The following is a 14,569-nucleotide window of genomic DNA, read 5'->3' as shown; positions in this document are numbered from 1 at the left end:
CCCCCGCCACCTCCATCACAGCCCCTCTGCCCACCCCCTCCACGACAGGAACCACCGTGACAGCCACGGCACACCTGCGAACCACACCCACCCCGGCAGCCCCACAGAGTACCCCGGGCATCACTCCCCCAACCGCCTACTCCACGGGAGGCTCAAGCACATCTGCAGTTTCCTCGCCGCTCCCTAGCCCTGCTTCCCTGCAGACATCCAGAACCCTAGCTCCGTCTCCGGAGCCTTCGGGCACGCCCACCAGCACACCCACCACCCGCTCCACATCCACCAGCCCCACTGCCTCCTTGACCATCACCACTGACCTCACCTCCACACCCACTTTCTCCAGCCTGGCCCCCACCCCCACGCGTGTCATCCCGTCCTCCCCCACCGTCCACACCACAGCCGCAGCACTCAGTGCCCTCACCACCTCGGCCACGATGCCCGACACGACATCCGTGCCCCCAAGTACCCACCGCGCTGCCACTCCCTCCGTCACTGCAGCCGCTCCCGGAACCTCTGCAGCCTCCCCTTCCACGTCCACCAGCAGTAGCAGGACCACCCCGCCCCAGGGGGCCACCGCTGCCTCCACCAGCACCAGCACCAGCACCAGCACCAGCACCAGCACCGGCCCTGGCCCCGGCACCAGCACACTGCACACGACCACGCTTACTCCCTCCAGTGACACGCCTGCACAGCCTTTCACGACAGACACTACTTCTCAGCCCCCAATCACATCATCGGTCACCCCCAGGCGCACCGCCAGCTCCCTGGCCTCCCACGCCTCCTCTCCAGTGACCACCGATGCCTTCACCTCAGCCACGAGCCTGCCTCTGTCTTCTCCTCCTGCCTCAAGCGCAGAGCCAGCCCCCACTTCCGCCCCGCACCCGAGCCCTCTCTCCACCTTGGTCACCACCATCCCCACCACCCAGGCCACGTCCACCCCTCCACCTCCCACTGGGACCCCCACCCCCACCGCAACAGGAATCACCACGCCCACTGACACCGCAACCCCCGCCACCTCCGCCTCGATCACAACCCTCTGGCCCACTCCCTCCACGACCGACACCACCGCCACGGCCACCTCACCCCTGCGAACCACACCCAGCCCGACAACACCGCACACTACTCCAGGCAGCCCGTCCTCAACCTTCTACCCCACTGGAAGCACAGTCACGTCGGCAGTGGCCTCCTCCCCCTCTACCTCTGCCGGCCCGCACACCTCCACCACCACAGCTCCATCTTCTGCCAGTACGGGCATCTCCACCGCCACGCCAACCACCACCAACTCCACATCCACTAGGACCCCTGGCTCACTGACCACCCTGACCGGCCTCAGCTCCAGCAGGTCACCAAGCCCCACAAGTGTCATGCCCTCTTCCGGCCCCCTGCACATCCCAGGCACCACTCTCGCTGTCACCACCACCTCTGCCCCGCTGCCTGCTACCGCATCCCCGCTCACAAGTGCCCACGGCACTGCCACCCCCTCCCTCACCACCAGCACTCCGCTTCCATCCGCTCGCCCCTCTCCCACGCCCGCCAGCAGTCCCAAGGCCACTCAGGCCAAGAGTAGCCCTCCGCCGGCCACGAGCAGCAGCACACTGAGCACCAGCACGGTCACACCTAGCAGGGACATGCCCTCACAGTCCCCCAGGACAGAGAGGACTTCCGTTCCGCCAATCACCTCATCCGTCACCCCCACAAACACAGTCGGCTCCCCCACCTCCCCCACTTCCTCTCGAGGGACCGCCAAGACCGGGACCTCATCCACGAGCCTGCCTCTGTCCTCTCCTCCTGCCTCAAGCGCAGAGCCAGTCCCCACTTCCGCCCCCAACCCTAGCCCTCTCTCCACCTTGGTCACCACCATCCCCACCACCCAGGCCACGTCCACCCCTCCACCTCCCCCTACTACTCCCAGCACCGCCACCGCCACCACCGCCGCCTCCGCCGCCGCCGCCACCACCACCACCACCACCACCACCGTCACACGGGAAATCACCACTCCCGCCGACACGGCCGCCCCCGCCACCTCCATCACAGCCCCTCTGCCCACCCCCTCCACGACAGGAACCACCGTGACAGCCACGGCACACCTGCGAACCACACCCACCCCGGCAGCCCCACAGAGTACCCCGGGCATCACTCCCCCAACCGCCTACTCCACGGGAGGCTCAAGCACATCTGCAGTTTCCTCGCCGCTCCCTAGCCCTGCTTCCCTGCAGACATCCAGAACCCTAGCTCCGTCTCCGGAGCCTTCGGGCACGCCCACCAGCACACCCACCACCCGCTCCACATCCACCAGCCCCACTGCCTCCTTGACCATCACCACTGACCTCACCTCCACACCCACTTTCTCCAGCCTGGCCCCCACCCCCACGCGTGTCATCCCGTCCTCCCCCACCGTCCACACCACAGCCGCAGCACTCAGTGCCCTCACCACCTCGGCCACGATGCCCGACACGACATCCGTGCCCCCAAGTACCCACCGCGCTGCCACTCCCTCCGTCACTGCAGCCGCTCCCGGAACCTCTGCAGCCTCCCCTTCCACGTCCACCAGCAGTAGCAGGACCACCCCGCCCCAGGGGGCCACCGCTGCCTCCACCAGCACCAGCACCAGCACCAGCACCAGCACCAGCACCAGCACCGGCCCTGGCCCCGGCACCAGCACACTGCACACGACCACGCTTACTCCCTCCAGTGACACGCCTGCACAGCCTTTCACGACAGACACTACTTCTCAGCCCCCAATCACATCATCGGTCACCCCCAGGCGCACCGCCAGCTCCCTGGCCTCCCACGCCTCCTCTCCAGTGACCACCGATGCCTTCACCTCAGCCACGAGCCTGCCTCTGTCTTCTCCTCCTGCCTCAAGCGCAGAGCCAGCCCCCACTTCCGCCCCGCACCCGAGCCCTCTCTCCACCTTGGTCACCACCATCCCCACCACCCAGGCCACGTCCACCCCTCCACCTCCCACTGGGACCCCCACCCCCACCGCAACAGGAATCACCACGCCCACTGACACCGCAACCCCCGCCACCTCCGCCTCGATCACAACCCTCTGGCCCACTCCCTCCACGACCGACACCACCGCCACGGCCACCTCACCCCTGCGAACCACACCCAGCCCGACAACACCGCACACTACTCCAGGCAGCCCGTCCTCAACCTTCTACCCCACTGGAAGCACAGTCACGTCGGCAGTGGCCTCCTCCCCCTCTACCTCTGCCGGCCCGCACACCTCCACCACCACAGCTCCATCTTCTGCCAGTACGGGCATCTCCACCGCCACGCCAACCACCACCAACTCCACATCCACTAGGACCCCTGGCTCACTGACCACCCTGACCGGCCTCAGCTCCAGCAGGTCACCAAGCCCCACAAGTGTCATGCCCTCTTCCAGCCCCCTGCACATCCCAGGCACCACTCTCGCTGTCACCACCACCTCTGCCCCGCTGCCTGCTACCGCATCCCCGCTCACAAGTGCCCACGGCACTGCCACCCCCTCCCTCACCACCAGCACTCCGCTTCCATCCGCTCGCCCCTCTCCCACGCCCGCCAGCAGTCCCAAGGCCACTCAGGCCGAGAGTAGCCCTCCGCCGGCCACGAGCAGCAGCACACTGAGCACCAGCACGGTCACACCTAGCAGGGACATGCCCTCACAGTCCCCCAGGACAGAGAGGACTTCCGTTCCGCCAATCACCTCATCCGTCACCCCCACAAACACAGTCGGCTCCCCCACCTCCCCCACTTCCTCTCGAGGGACCGCCAAGACCGGGACCTCATCCACGAGCCTGCCTCTGTCCTCTCCTCCTGCCTCAAGCGCAGAGCCAGTCCCCACTTCCGCCCCCAACCCTAGCCCTCTCTCCACCTTGGTCACCACCATCCCCACCACCCAGGCCACGTCCACCCCTCCACCTCCCCCTACTACTCCCAGCACCGCCACCGCCACCACCGCCGCCTCCGCCGCCGCCGCCACCACCACCACCACCACCACCACCACCACCACCGTCACACGGGAAATCACCACTCCCGCCGACACGGCCGCCCCCGCCACCTCCATCACAGCCCCTCTGCCCACCCCCTCCACGACAGGAACCACCGTGACAGCCACGGCACACCTGCGAACCACACCCACCCCGGCAGCCCCACAGAGTACCCCGGGCATCACTCCCCCAACCGCCTACTCCACGGGAGGCTCAAGCACATCTGCAGTTTCCTCGCCGCTCCCTAGCCCTGCTTCCCTGCAGACATCCAGAACCCTAGCTCCGTCTCCGGAGCCTTCGGGCACGCCCACCAGCACACCCACCACCCGCTCCACATCCACCAGCCCCACTGCCTCCTTGACCATCACCACTGACCTCACCTCCACACCCACTTTCTCCAGCCTGGCCCCCACCCCCACGCGTGTCATCCCGTCCTCCCCCACCGTCCACACCACAGCCGCAGCACTCAGTGCCCTCACCACCTCGGCCACGATGCCCGACACGACATCCGTGCCCCCAAGTACCCACCGCGCTGCCACTCCCTCCGTCACTGCAGCCGCTCCCGGAACCTCTGCAGCCTCCCCTTCCACGTCCACCAGCAGTAGCAGGACCACCCCGCCCCAGGGGGCCACCGCTGCCTCCACCAGCACCAGCACCAGCACCAGCACCAGCACCAGCACCAGCACCGGCCCTGGCCCCGGCACCAGCACACTGCACACGACCACGCTTACTCCCTCCAGTGACACGCCTGCACAGCCTTTCACGACAGACACTACTTCTCAGCCCCCAATCACATCATCGGTCACCCCCAGGCGCACCGCCAGCTCCCTGGCCTCCCACGCCTCCTCTCCAGTGACCACCGATGCCTTCACCTCAGCCACGAGCCTGCCTCTGTCTTCTCCTCCTGCCTCAAGCGCAGAGCCAGCCCCCACTTCCGCCCCGCACCCGAGCCCTCTCTCCACCTTGGTCACCACCATCCCCACCACCCAGGCCACGTCCACCCCTCCACCTCCCACTGGGACCCCCACCCCCACCGCAACAGGAATCACCACGCCCACTGACACCGCAACCCCCGCCACCTCCGCCTCGATCACAACCCTCTGGCCCACTCCCTCCACGACCGACACCACCGCCACGGCCACCTCACCCCTGCGAACCACACCCAGCCCGACAACACCGCACACTACTCCAGGCAGCCCGTCCTCAACCTTCTACCCCACTGGAAGCACAGTCACGTCGGCAGTGGCCTCCTCCCCCTCTACCTCTGCCGGCCCGCACACCTCCACCACCACAGCTCCATCTTCTGCCAGTACGGGCATCTCCACCGCCACGCCAACCACCACCAACTCCACATCCACTAGGACCCCTGGCTCACTGACCACCCTGACCGGCCTCAGCTCCAGCAGGTCACCAAGCCCCACAAGTGTCATGCCCTCTTCCGGCCCCCTGCACATCCCAGGCACCACTCTCGCTGTCACCACCACCTCTGCCCCGCTGCCTGCTACCGCATCCCCGCTCACAAGTGCCCACGGCACTGCCACCCCCTCCCTCACCACCAGCACTCCGCTTCCATCCGCTCGCCCCTCTCCCACGCCCGCCAGCAGTCCCAAGGCCACTCAGGCCGAGAGTAGCCCTCCGCCGGCCACGAGCAGCAGCACACTGAGCACCAGCACGGTCACACCTAGCAGGGACATGCCCTCACAGTCCCCCAGGACAGAGAGGACTTCCGTTCCGCCAATCACCTCATCCGTCACCCCCACAAACACAGTCGGCTCCCCCACCTCCCCCACTTCCTCTCGAGGGACCGCCAAGACCGGGACCTCATCCACGAGCCTGCCTCTGTCCTCTCCTCCTGCCTCAAGCACAGAGCCAGTCCCCACTTCCGCCCCCAACCCTAGCCCTCTCTCCACCTTGGTCACCACCATCCCCACCACCCAGGCCACGTCCACCCCTCCACCTCCCCCTACTACTCCCAGCACCGCCGCCGCCACCACCACCACCACCAGCATCACACGGGTAATCACCACTGCCGCCGACACGACCGCCCCCTCCACCTCCATGACAACCGCTCTACCTACCCGCTTTACTAGTTTAAGTTCCATGACAGTCAGCGTTCTTCCAACCTCCGTCTCCGATACATCTTCAGGGTTTAATTCTCGTGTTTCTTCGTCTTTGTCTTTCGTTAGTGTCAGTACGTCTACAAATGGCATAACTACTCCGTTTAGTAGTATTATCTCATCCTCAATGCCAGCCGTCACAATGTTTTCTTCTCATTCTGTTGGTAGAACTAGTTTAGTGCTCAGTAGTAAAACTAAATCTTTTCGTACGTCGTCACGTGTCCCCAACACAGATAGCTTGCGGTCCACTACTGTGACTGGTGTTCTTTCTTCATCTTCTTCTGAAACTTCAAGTATTTCTCCATCCGTGTCATCTTCAGTTACCTCTTCTACTGCAACAACCACTGTTTTGACTCTTTCTTCTACAACACAATGTCCCGAGTCTATCTCTGTTACAATAGTCTCTTCGCCTTCCACTGCACCATGCATGCAAATGGAACACAATACTCAAGTTTCTTCTATGCCCACTATCCCGTTATCTGTTTTTACCTCTACTACTGAAATGGCCACCTCTGTTAGTTCCATCCCCATGAGTTCTATTTTTCCTTCAAAATTGCATACTTCGTCAGAAACCGAGCCCTCCAACATCACTGATGCTCCTAGTTCTATCAGCCCTGGAACTGTTCCCATTAACACTGTTTTGATGAGCACACAAAGAGCCATCATCGGGCCGAAAAAGAACCTGCACTTAGTAACTACCACACGTGCACCTGGCTTCAGTCGCCTCTCGCTGATCAGAAAACCAAGGAGCAGATATTCAACCGCCATGTTGACTTCAAGCAAGTTTACCAGCCGCACCCCATCCAGTACCAGGAATTCAGGAATACCGTTGGCCACCCTTGCATCACCCAGGACAACTTCGACCAGTACTCAGATGACCATGCAGGCTAGATTGAACGGCATCCCAGGTTGGATCTCCTGCCTCCTTGTTGCCTTTCCTCCATCTCCTGCTAAATTCCCATGATCAAGGTCAGTCCTGTTTCAAACTTTCCCTTTTTCCTCTGCTACCCAGGCCCTTGTTACAATGGTGGCACCTCGATTCAGGGTAGCTGTTCCTGCCCCAGAACTTTCTATGGCTCCCTCTGCCAGTTTGCTGTGGAACAGATGGATATAGGTGAGTTGCTCTTTGCACTTTCTCTTAATAGTTGCCACTTACTCTCCCTTAGCCCAGGCACTTTGCCCAGTCACTTCATCCCTGCCCTCTTCCCCATGCTCCCCACTACCCCGTACCATGCCTCCTTTTCCCCTTCACCTCCAGGAGGTAGCCAGGGCCATGTTCTTTCCTGGGACCTCCACTCTGTCTGGGCTGATTGGAGGTATATTGTTTTCTGCTGTAATAAATTACCACAAACTTAGCAGACGAACAATACAAATTTTTTATTTTACATTTCTGTAGGCTAGAAGTCTGACATGAATCTTCCTGGGTAAAATGAAGGTGTCAGCAGGTCTGTGGTCTTTCTGGAGGTTCAACAAGGGAATCCATTTCTTTGCCCTTTCCAGTTTCCCGACCCTCCCACATTCCTTGTTTCAGGGACCCCTTTTTCCATCTTCGACACCAAGAACAGTGCGTTTCTGTGCCTTTTTCCATACTCACATCTTCCTCTGACTTATTCTGACTTCTGCCTCCCTCTTCCACTGCGAAGGACCCTGTGACTAAGCTGGGCCCACCCAGATAATTCATGTTAATTTTCCCTATTAAAGTCAGCTGATTAGTACCCTTAACTTCATTGGTAATTTTGAATCCTCCTTGCCATGAAGCATAATATATTTACAGGTTCTTGGAATTAGGTGGCAGCATCTTTAGGGGTCATTATTCTGCTTCCCACTGGGGCAGATGAGGGAGAGACCACTGGCCTACTGCTGTACATCCCAACTTCCATTGTTTTACTCATCTCAGGGAACTCATCACAGAATCCCTACCTCTCTCCCTCCTGCTCTTTAATCAGTCCTCAGGGGACATGGAGAGGGGCAGCAGAAGCAGCCTCTGGGTTGGGGTGGTGGTGGTGACGTCAGACAGGAGTGGATGGTGAAGTGACCACAGCAGGGCATGTTGTGCGCAGACACAGTGGACGCTGAAGTGGGTATGGAGGTATCTGTCGACCAGGAATTCTCCTCGGACCTCAATGACAACACTTCTCAGTCCTATAAGAATTTCAGCAACAGCTTCCTGGATCAGGTGAGGGGGAAGGTGAGGAAACACAAAGGTCCTCCCCTGGAGCTGGGCTTGGGCCTTTGAGTGCCCTCTGGTCTGGAGGTTCAGACATGAGCCCAGAAATCTTGGCATTTCAGATACAGAGAATTTACCAAAATGTGCAGGGGTTCAAGGATGTGAAGATCCTGTCCCTGAGGTACGAGACCCTTCTGGGGCAGAGGAGGGAGTGTTAAGGGAGGGGAAGGTGATACAAAGGAGGGCTGGAGAATCCATCCCTTGCTTTAGGAACCATCGGATTTCATAAAGAGAGGGGTGGAGAGAGGATGCCAGGGAACCCCTCCATGGGGGGTATTTTATGATCATTTTCTAGATCATTTCTCTGTCGGAGGGATGCCACCCCTCTTCTTGAAGCACGTTGGAAGGAGAATGATTGCATGGGACATGCCTGAGTATTGGTAGGAAGCCTGGTGTCTGGACCATAGCTGGTCTCTTTCTGGTTGGCACCTAGTCTGCTGAATGGGTTAGAAGAGTGAGGCAGAGTGTCCAGGAGGCCCTGGTTTGATTATGGCTTGATGCAGTGCAAAGAGAATGCCAATCATTCTTTGTCTCACCTACCCAGACTGATAAAGGCAGAGATGCTGGCAACCCCTTCTGGATGTAATGTGTCCAAAATGCCAATGCATTGCCTCTGCCCCTATACCCCCAACACCCATATATTTGTGGTTGGTCCAGAAGTGCCCTTCTAAAGACCTATGTAGCCTGGCCCTAGGCACTTCTTGAGGCCTCCTGCCCCCTCGCCCCCCTCAGGAATGGCAGCATTGTGGTGGACTATCTGGTTCAGCTGGAGTTACCCTTCAGCCTCCAACTGGAGAGTGAGTATGAGAAGGTGAAGATAGCCCTGAAGGAGGAGCTCCAGAATGTTAGCCAAGATGGGAACAGCTGCCAGAATGACCAGGGTGAGCAGAGACTGAGGGCCTTGGCCTGGAGGGAGGGGTCAGGGTCACTGCCACCATCCCAGCCTGCTCCAGCTCAGACAGGGGCCTCCTTGGGATCAGATGCCAGCCCTGCGGTACTTCTGGCAGGTTGGGAAAGGAGACACAGGTCTACAGCCAACTGGGTCAACAATGGAGCTGAGAAGGGGCTTGCCAAAACCTGGGGGCTGCAGAAGGGACAGTTTCACTCAAGATTTCCAGGGTGGCTGAGGGTCCCTGATTATTTGGGAGATATGAGGAAGGCCAAAAGGGCTCTCCCTTATGGCCCATCCACACCTCCCCCATACTGACAGACCCTTCTCTGTGCCTCCCCCAATTCTTCCTGTACCTGTGTGGTTCTCCCCCCAAGACCTGTGTTTTAAGCCTGATTCCATCAAGTTGAACAACATCACCAGGACGGAGCTGTCCCCAGAAGGTGAGACATGGGGCAAAGGACTGAGTGGCCCCAGGAAGCCATGACCCCTCCCACAAGGGACATCTGTCCCTAGAGAGGAGGGGGAGACCTTTCGGGGCGGCAAGTGATGTGACCCCCCCACAGGGCTGCCTCCCTGGCCCTTGTTAGCAGCTTCCACCTGAGGGCCAGCAGGGGAGGTGAGGAGCGGGTAAGAGGCCTGCCCTCCCCTCCCCTCATCTAATCCCAGAGGGTACCCCTTGACACCCCACCTTCAGAAATCCATTTTCAGAAAGTCCTCATCCATTTTCAGAGTCATCATAGCCAGACCCCAGAGTATAGTGGATGAGGTCTTTGTCTTTGCAACCCCCTATCTCCCCCTCCAGCCATCTGCAGCCGCGCCGCTGCCGAGGGCTACGAGGATTTCTACTTCCCCTTGCTGGTGGAGAACCGGCTCCGCTGTGTCACCAAATGCACGAGGGGCGTGGACGGCGCCATCGACTGTCATCAGGGCCAGTGCCTTCTGGAGAGGAGCGGTCCTGCTTGCCGGTGAGGCCCCGCCCACAATCAGGGGGGCCAATCACCCGACTTCACACAACCGGCCCCGCCCGAGGCCCCGCCCACTGGCCCCGTCCACCTGCCAGCCCCAGCGTGCTCTAGGGGCGCCAGTGGACCAGGCACGGGAGGTGGTGAGGGTATGTGACCTGTGACCCCCTCCCCCAGCTGCTTCTCCTCTGACACGTACTGGTTCTTGGGCCCGCACTGCGAGGTGTCCATTCCCTGGAGGGCGCTTGTCGGGGGCCTGGCGGGGGCCTCAGCGCTGATGCTGCTGCTGGTGGCGCTGAGCGTCTTCCTGGCACGCTCCCGGAAGAGTGGCGGCCAAGGCGGAGGCCGGTGAGTGAGCTGGGGGCGGAAGGGTGAGGGTGGCACAGGGGTCCCAGATAGGGCAGCCCTGTGCTGATGGCGGTGCTCCGACACAGGTCCTGGGATGACAGAAAGTGGTTCGAGACCTGGGATGAGAATACCGTGGGGACTTTTTTAAAGTTGGGCTTCGAGGATGACGGAACAGGTGAGTCCTGCCTCCTGGGGAAGGGGACAAGGACGCTCCCTTGGGGGGGCTTGAGCAGGACTGGATGACCTCTCTTGCCCAGGGCAGGCATATACATCTTGTCCCCAGTCTTGTGCCCTTGCTTCCCTGCACCCTTTCTAGTGCCCAGGTCTTGCACAGACCATCCTGGCAGGGCAGGCACAGGGGCACAGGAGCCCCCTGAGGCCCTGCCTTCCTAACATTTCCTTCCTTCCCCCTTTCTCCTCTTTTCTCTCTAGTCAAGGATGGAGCCTTCCATGTGGCTTTGGAGAATGTGGACAGCAATGTGAGGGTGAGAGGCCAAGGAGGGGTGATAGTAAGCTCTCCCAGGCATCCAGCTCCAGATGGCCCTCTCCCAGAGGGCAGGGCTGGGCTGGGTCCAGGAAGCAGTGACTTCCCAGCCAGCCCCAGTAGGGTGGCTCCCTGTTCTCACTCTGTGTCTCACGAATTCTGTGGCAGATGCACATCCACAGATCTGAAGTGACCTCGTCCTCACTGTGAGTCCCGCACTACCTTCTCCATCCCGTCCCGGGCAGCGGAAAGAACCATCTGCATTGCATTTCAAGAGGTGGCCAAGGACTTGTGCAGCTGTCTGCTGGTTTCCTTGGGCAAAATCAGACTCTCCCCCGACCCCCTTCCTTCTCCCAATTTGGGTGAAACCCATCTGGAGACTCAGTTCAAATCCAGGCTCTTCCACTGTGGGACCTTGGGCAAGTCAGTAACTTCTCTGAACCTCGGTTTCATCACCTGTAAAATGAATGCGGCACATTCGTCCCGATACCTGGTGGAATTATTGTGAAAACCAGATATGCTTCGTCAGACCTCTGTCCCAGTGCACCTTCCTGTGTCGGCCCTCATGCTTATATGGCTTCTCTTAGATCCTCAAGCCCCACATCCTTCCCTGGGTCTCAGGCCTCTATCTCTCATTTTCCAGTGTACATCCCCATGGCCTGTTCCTCACCCCACACCTGCAGCCAGCCTGCAGCCCGCCCTCCCCACCCTCTGTGTGTGACCCCCTGCTGTTCTCCTTGCTCCCTTCAAGCTCCTCTTCTGCACCCACTTAGGTCACCCCTCCCCCACCACAGTGCCTCGCCCTGTGTCTCCCCCTAGTTTCCATATTTCCCCCTTCCCCATCTTTGTACCCTCAGCCCTAAATCTTGCCCCCATTCAGTGCCCCAGTCCTAAATCCTCCCTCCCCCAGCCCCTGCCCTGTCCCTAGCTAAGGATGCCCTCTGCTTCTTAGGACCCCCAGCTCCATTCTGAGGCCTCATCCCTTCCTGTCACCCCAAGGGCCCTGGACCCTGGTGGATGGGGGTGGGAGGTAGGTTTCCCCAGGCCAGGTCCCCCAATCTGAGGCCCCATCCCTTCCTGTCACCCCAAGGGCTCTGGATCCTGGTGAGTGAGGCTGGGAGGTAGGTTTCCCCAAGTCCCTGAAGATAAGAGGAAGTGGGACCCCAAAGTGGAACAGCTCCCCCAGCAGCTCCTCCTCATTCCCCTAACTCTCCCTCCCCTCCCTTACTGCTTCCCCTCTTCCCACCCCCTTCTCACCTCACCTCCCCCTTCTTCTTCCTGGTCTCACCCCCATCCCTACAGTAACCACTGAAGCCAGAAGCCCCCTGCCTCCTTTGCAGAAAGATCTCATTTGGGGACAGGAAGTCTGCGAGTCTCCAATTCTCCCAAGTGAATATAATACAGCATTTATTGTAAATGAAACTGCTCTGTGTCTTTCTCTTGCTCATTCTCCAGTTCCTCCACTTGGTTGGGGAACAAAGACCTCAGGGGAGGGGTTGTAGGAGGGCCTAGGAGCCCCACTTTCTCCCAACAAGAAAAAAGGGGTCTGTGGGCAGCCCTCAGGGGCCATGACTGTCCTCAAAGGGAACAGAGAGATTGGAGGACCCATCTTCTTAGGAAGTGGGTGGGAGCAGGAGGTGGCAGCTGCTGGGTTTGTCACCTGGGCCCCTTGACGTCAGGAGCTTAGGGCTGGATCAGGGAGGTGGGTGACTCAGGCTGGGTCAGCTGTCATTTGTGTTAGGCATCCCCAAAGACCTTCAGACTATAAGCCTTTGTGTGGCAGACACAGCCTGGGGCTGCAGCCCTCTTGTTCCCACTATTGTGTGCAGCCACGCCTGCTGGGCTGAAGCTGAGGGTGGTCAGGGCCAGACAAATGAGGTTCTTTAGGTGGGGGGGGTGTCAGAAAGTCCCCTGGGACCTTTGTCCAGGATGGGAGAGGAACTGGCAATGGCCAGTGTGAGGGTGGAGACCAGAGCCATAAAGCCCCAGGTGTGAGCGGGAGCCCCACCCAGCAGAAGCATTACTGGTCAGAGGTGGCCCTGGGGAAGGCGCCGTGCTACTTCAGAAGGGCCAGCTGGAGGTGGATGATGAGGAAGGAAGGGCCGGAGGGGGACCTCTCAGGAGTCAGGGCAGAGGGTCCTTCACTTGGCCTGGCCTGTTGCTGACAGCTTCTTCCAGGGTTCTGTCGCCCCTTCCTCCGTAGTCACTATCTCCTGGTACTTCTTGGCCCCCGCCTCTTAGCAACCATCACACACTCTCACCTCTGAATTCTTGTCCCTCCCTCTTGCCCTGCCCCACCCATGACTCTGGCTTCTGCTTAATAGAGACCCTGGCTGAGGGCAGTTCAGGTCTCCCAGACTTAGGCAGGAGAGTTGACCAGCTGCCCTTAGGCCAACTCCCTGTGGTCATTATGTGTCACCCACTCAGCCCCATCATCACGCCTCCACCCTGGGCCAGGTGCTGTCCTTCCCAAGGCAAAGGTCTCCGAGGTCCTTTATATAGCTGGTCCCTCCCTGGGAGGCACTTATTTCTCCGTCCCTCCTGATGAGGGAAGACCCTGCAGCCAGGACTTCACTCTCTGGGAGATGCTGGTGATCTGGATCCTACCGCTGGCTCTCTGGCTTTCTGTGGCCACTGCTGTCACAGCCAAGACAAACGGTGAGTAAGACTTGGCCCTGGGGTCCCTGGTGGTCCCAGTGTGCATTGATCTCAGGCAGGGTTGCAGCTGGCTGGCCTCCTGCCTTCCTTCCCTCCCTCATTTTGCAGGGGAAGGGGCTGCCTGAGGGCTGGACACCCAGGCTGTGCCCTCATCCTTAGGGATGCTGAAGGGGTCACCTTGGAGACCTGTGGGTTTAGAGGGAGGGGCCTGGCTTATGCTGTGCTGTTGATGGTCTGCACTAATCCCCAGGCCCGGGGCTGAGTGGGAGATGGACTCCATCCATTCTGTTCTCCAGGCTTCTCTCTGGGGGGACAGGGGGCTTTCTTCAACTAGATGGTGGTCTCTGCCTGACCTCATCCTGGGGGCTGCATTGGCCGAAGGGTCAGCTCTTTCCAAAACTCACAGAGGCACTGCACAGGCTGCCAGCCCTGGCTGGGGAGGGAAGGAGTCCATGGAGTGCCCAGAAGCTTCCCTCCTTGCTTGGGGAGAGCCACCAGGGCTCCTGGGAAAGCCCCTCTAGTTAGAAATGGCTGAAGGGCTGAGGAGAAAACAGGCTCTTGTTGAAACTTGTCATGACCATTTGTCTGGGAAGAGACTGGTTACAAGCTGATTTCTCATGGGTTCCCGCATGGAGAACAGACTTCCTGATTTCCCTGAGACAGGGAAGAGCCCCGAGGAAGGCAGGGGCAGGATGGATGCAGGGTGAGGAGCACTCAGAGAGCATGCCCAAGGTGCCAGGCGAAAGAAGAATCTCCTGAGTTGAAGGACCTGCAGGATGTGTGGGGAGGGATGATGAGTGCGCAGGGGTCTCTGGAGCTCTGCAGGGCGGCCATGAGAGAACCCATGTGGGAACTTAGGCCCTCAGAGGCCATCTCAGCCCTCCACACCCTGACATAGTTCCTTCTC

General features: G+C 60.1%; 1 protein-coding gene across 1 annotated transcript in view; it reads left to right on the top strand.

Moving 5' to 3' along the window:
• Positions 1-12,426, top strand: part of MUC3A (mucin 3A, cell surface associated) — a 65,100-nt gene extending 52,674 nt beyond the window's left edge. Inside the window, exons 2-12 of the mRNA XM_072942108.1 lie at positions 6,812-6,999; positions 7,104-7,205; positions 8,152-8,267; positions 8,381-8,439; positions 9,051-9,199; positions 9,585-9,650; positions 10,013-10,175; positions 10,350-10,520; positions 10,607-10,695; positions 10,953-11,005; positions 11,173-12,426. Of these exons, the coding sequence (XP_072798209.1) occupies positions 6,858-6,999; positions 7,104-7,205; positions 8,152-8,267; positions 8,381-8,439; positions 9,051-9,199; positions 9,585-9,650; positions 10,013-10,175; positions 10,350-10,520; positions 10,607-10,695; positions 10,953-11,005; positions 11,173-11,214 (1,152 nt within the window). The 5' untranslated portion in view covers positions 6,812-6,857 and the 3' untranslated portion in view covers positions 11,215-12,426. The remainder of the gene's footprint in view (positions 1-6,811; positions 7,000-7,103; positions 7,206-8,151; positions 8,268-8,380; positions 8,440-9,050; positions 9,200-9,584; positions 9,651-10,012; positions 10,176-10,349; positions 10,521-10,606; positions 10,696-10,952; positions 11,006-11,172) is intronic.
• Positions 12,427-14,569: the final 2,143 nt, after the last annotated feature.

The sequence above is a fragment of the Vicugna pacos genome, chromosome 18, assembly GCF_048564905.1.
Source record: "Vicugna pacos chromosome 18, VicPac4, whole genome shotgun sequence".
Classification (NCBI taxonomy): domain Eukaryota; kingdom Metazoa; phylum Chordata; class Mammalia; order Artiodactyla; family Camelidae; genus Vicugna; species Vicugna pacos.
This window is presented reverse-complemented; position numbering and strand designations above follow the sequence as displayed.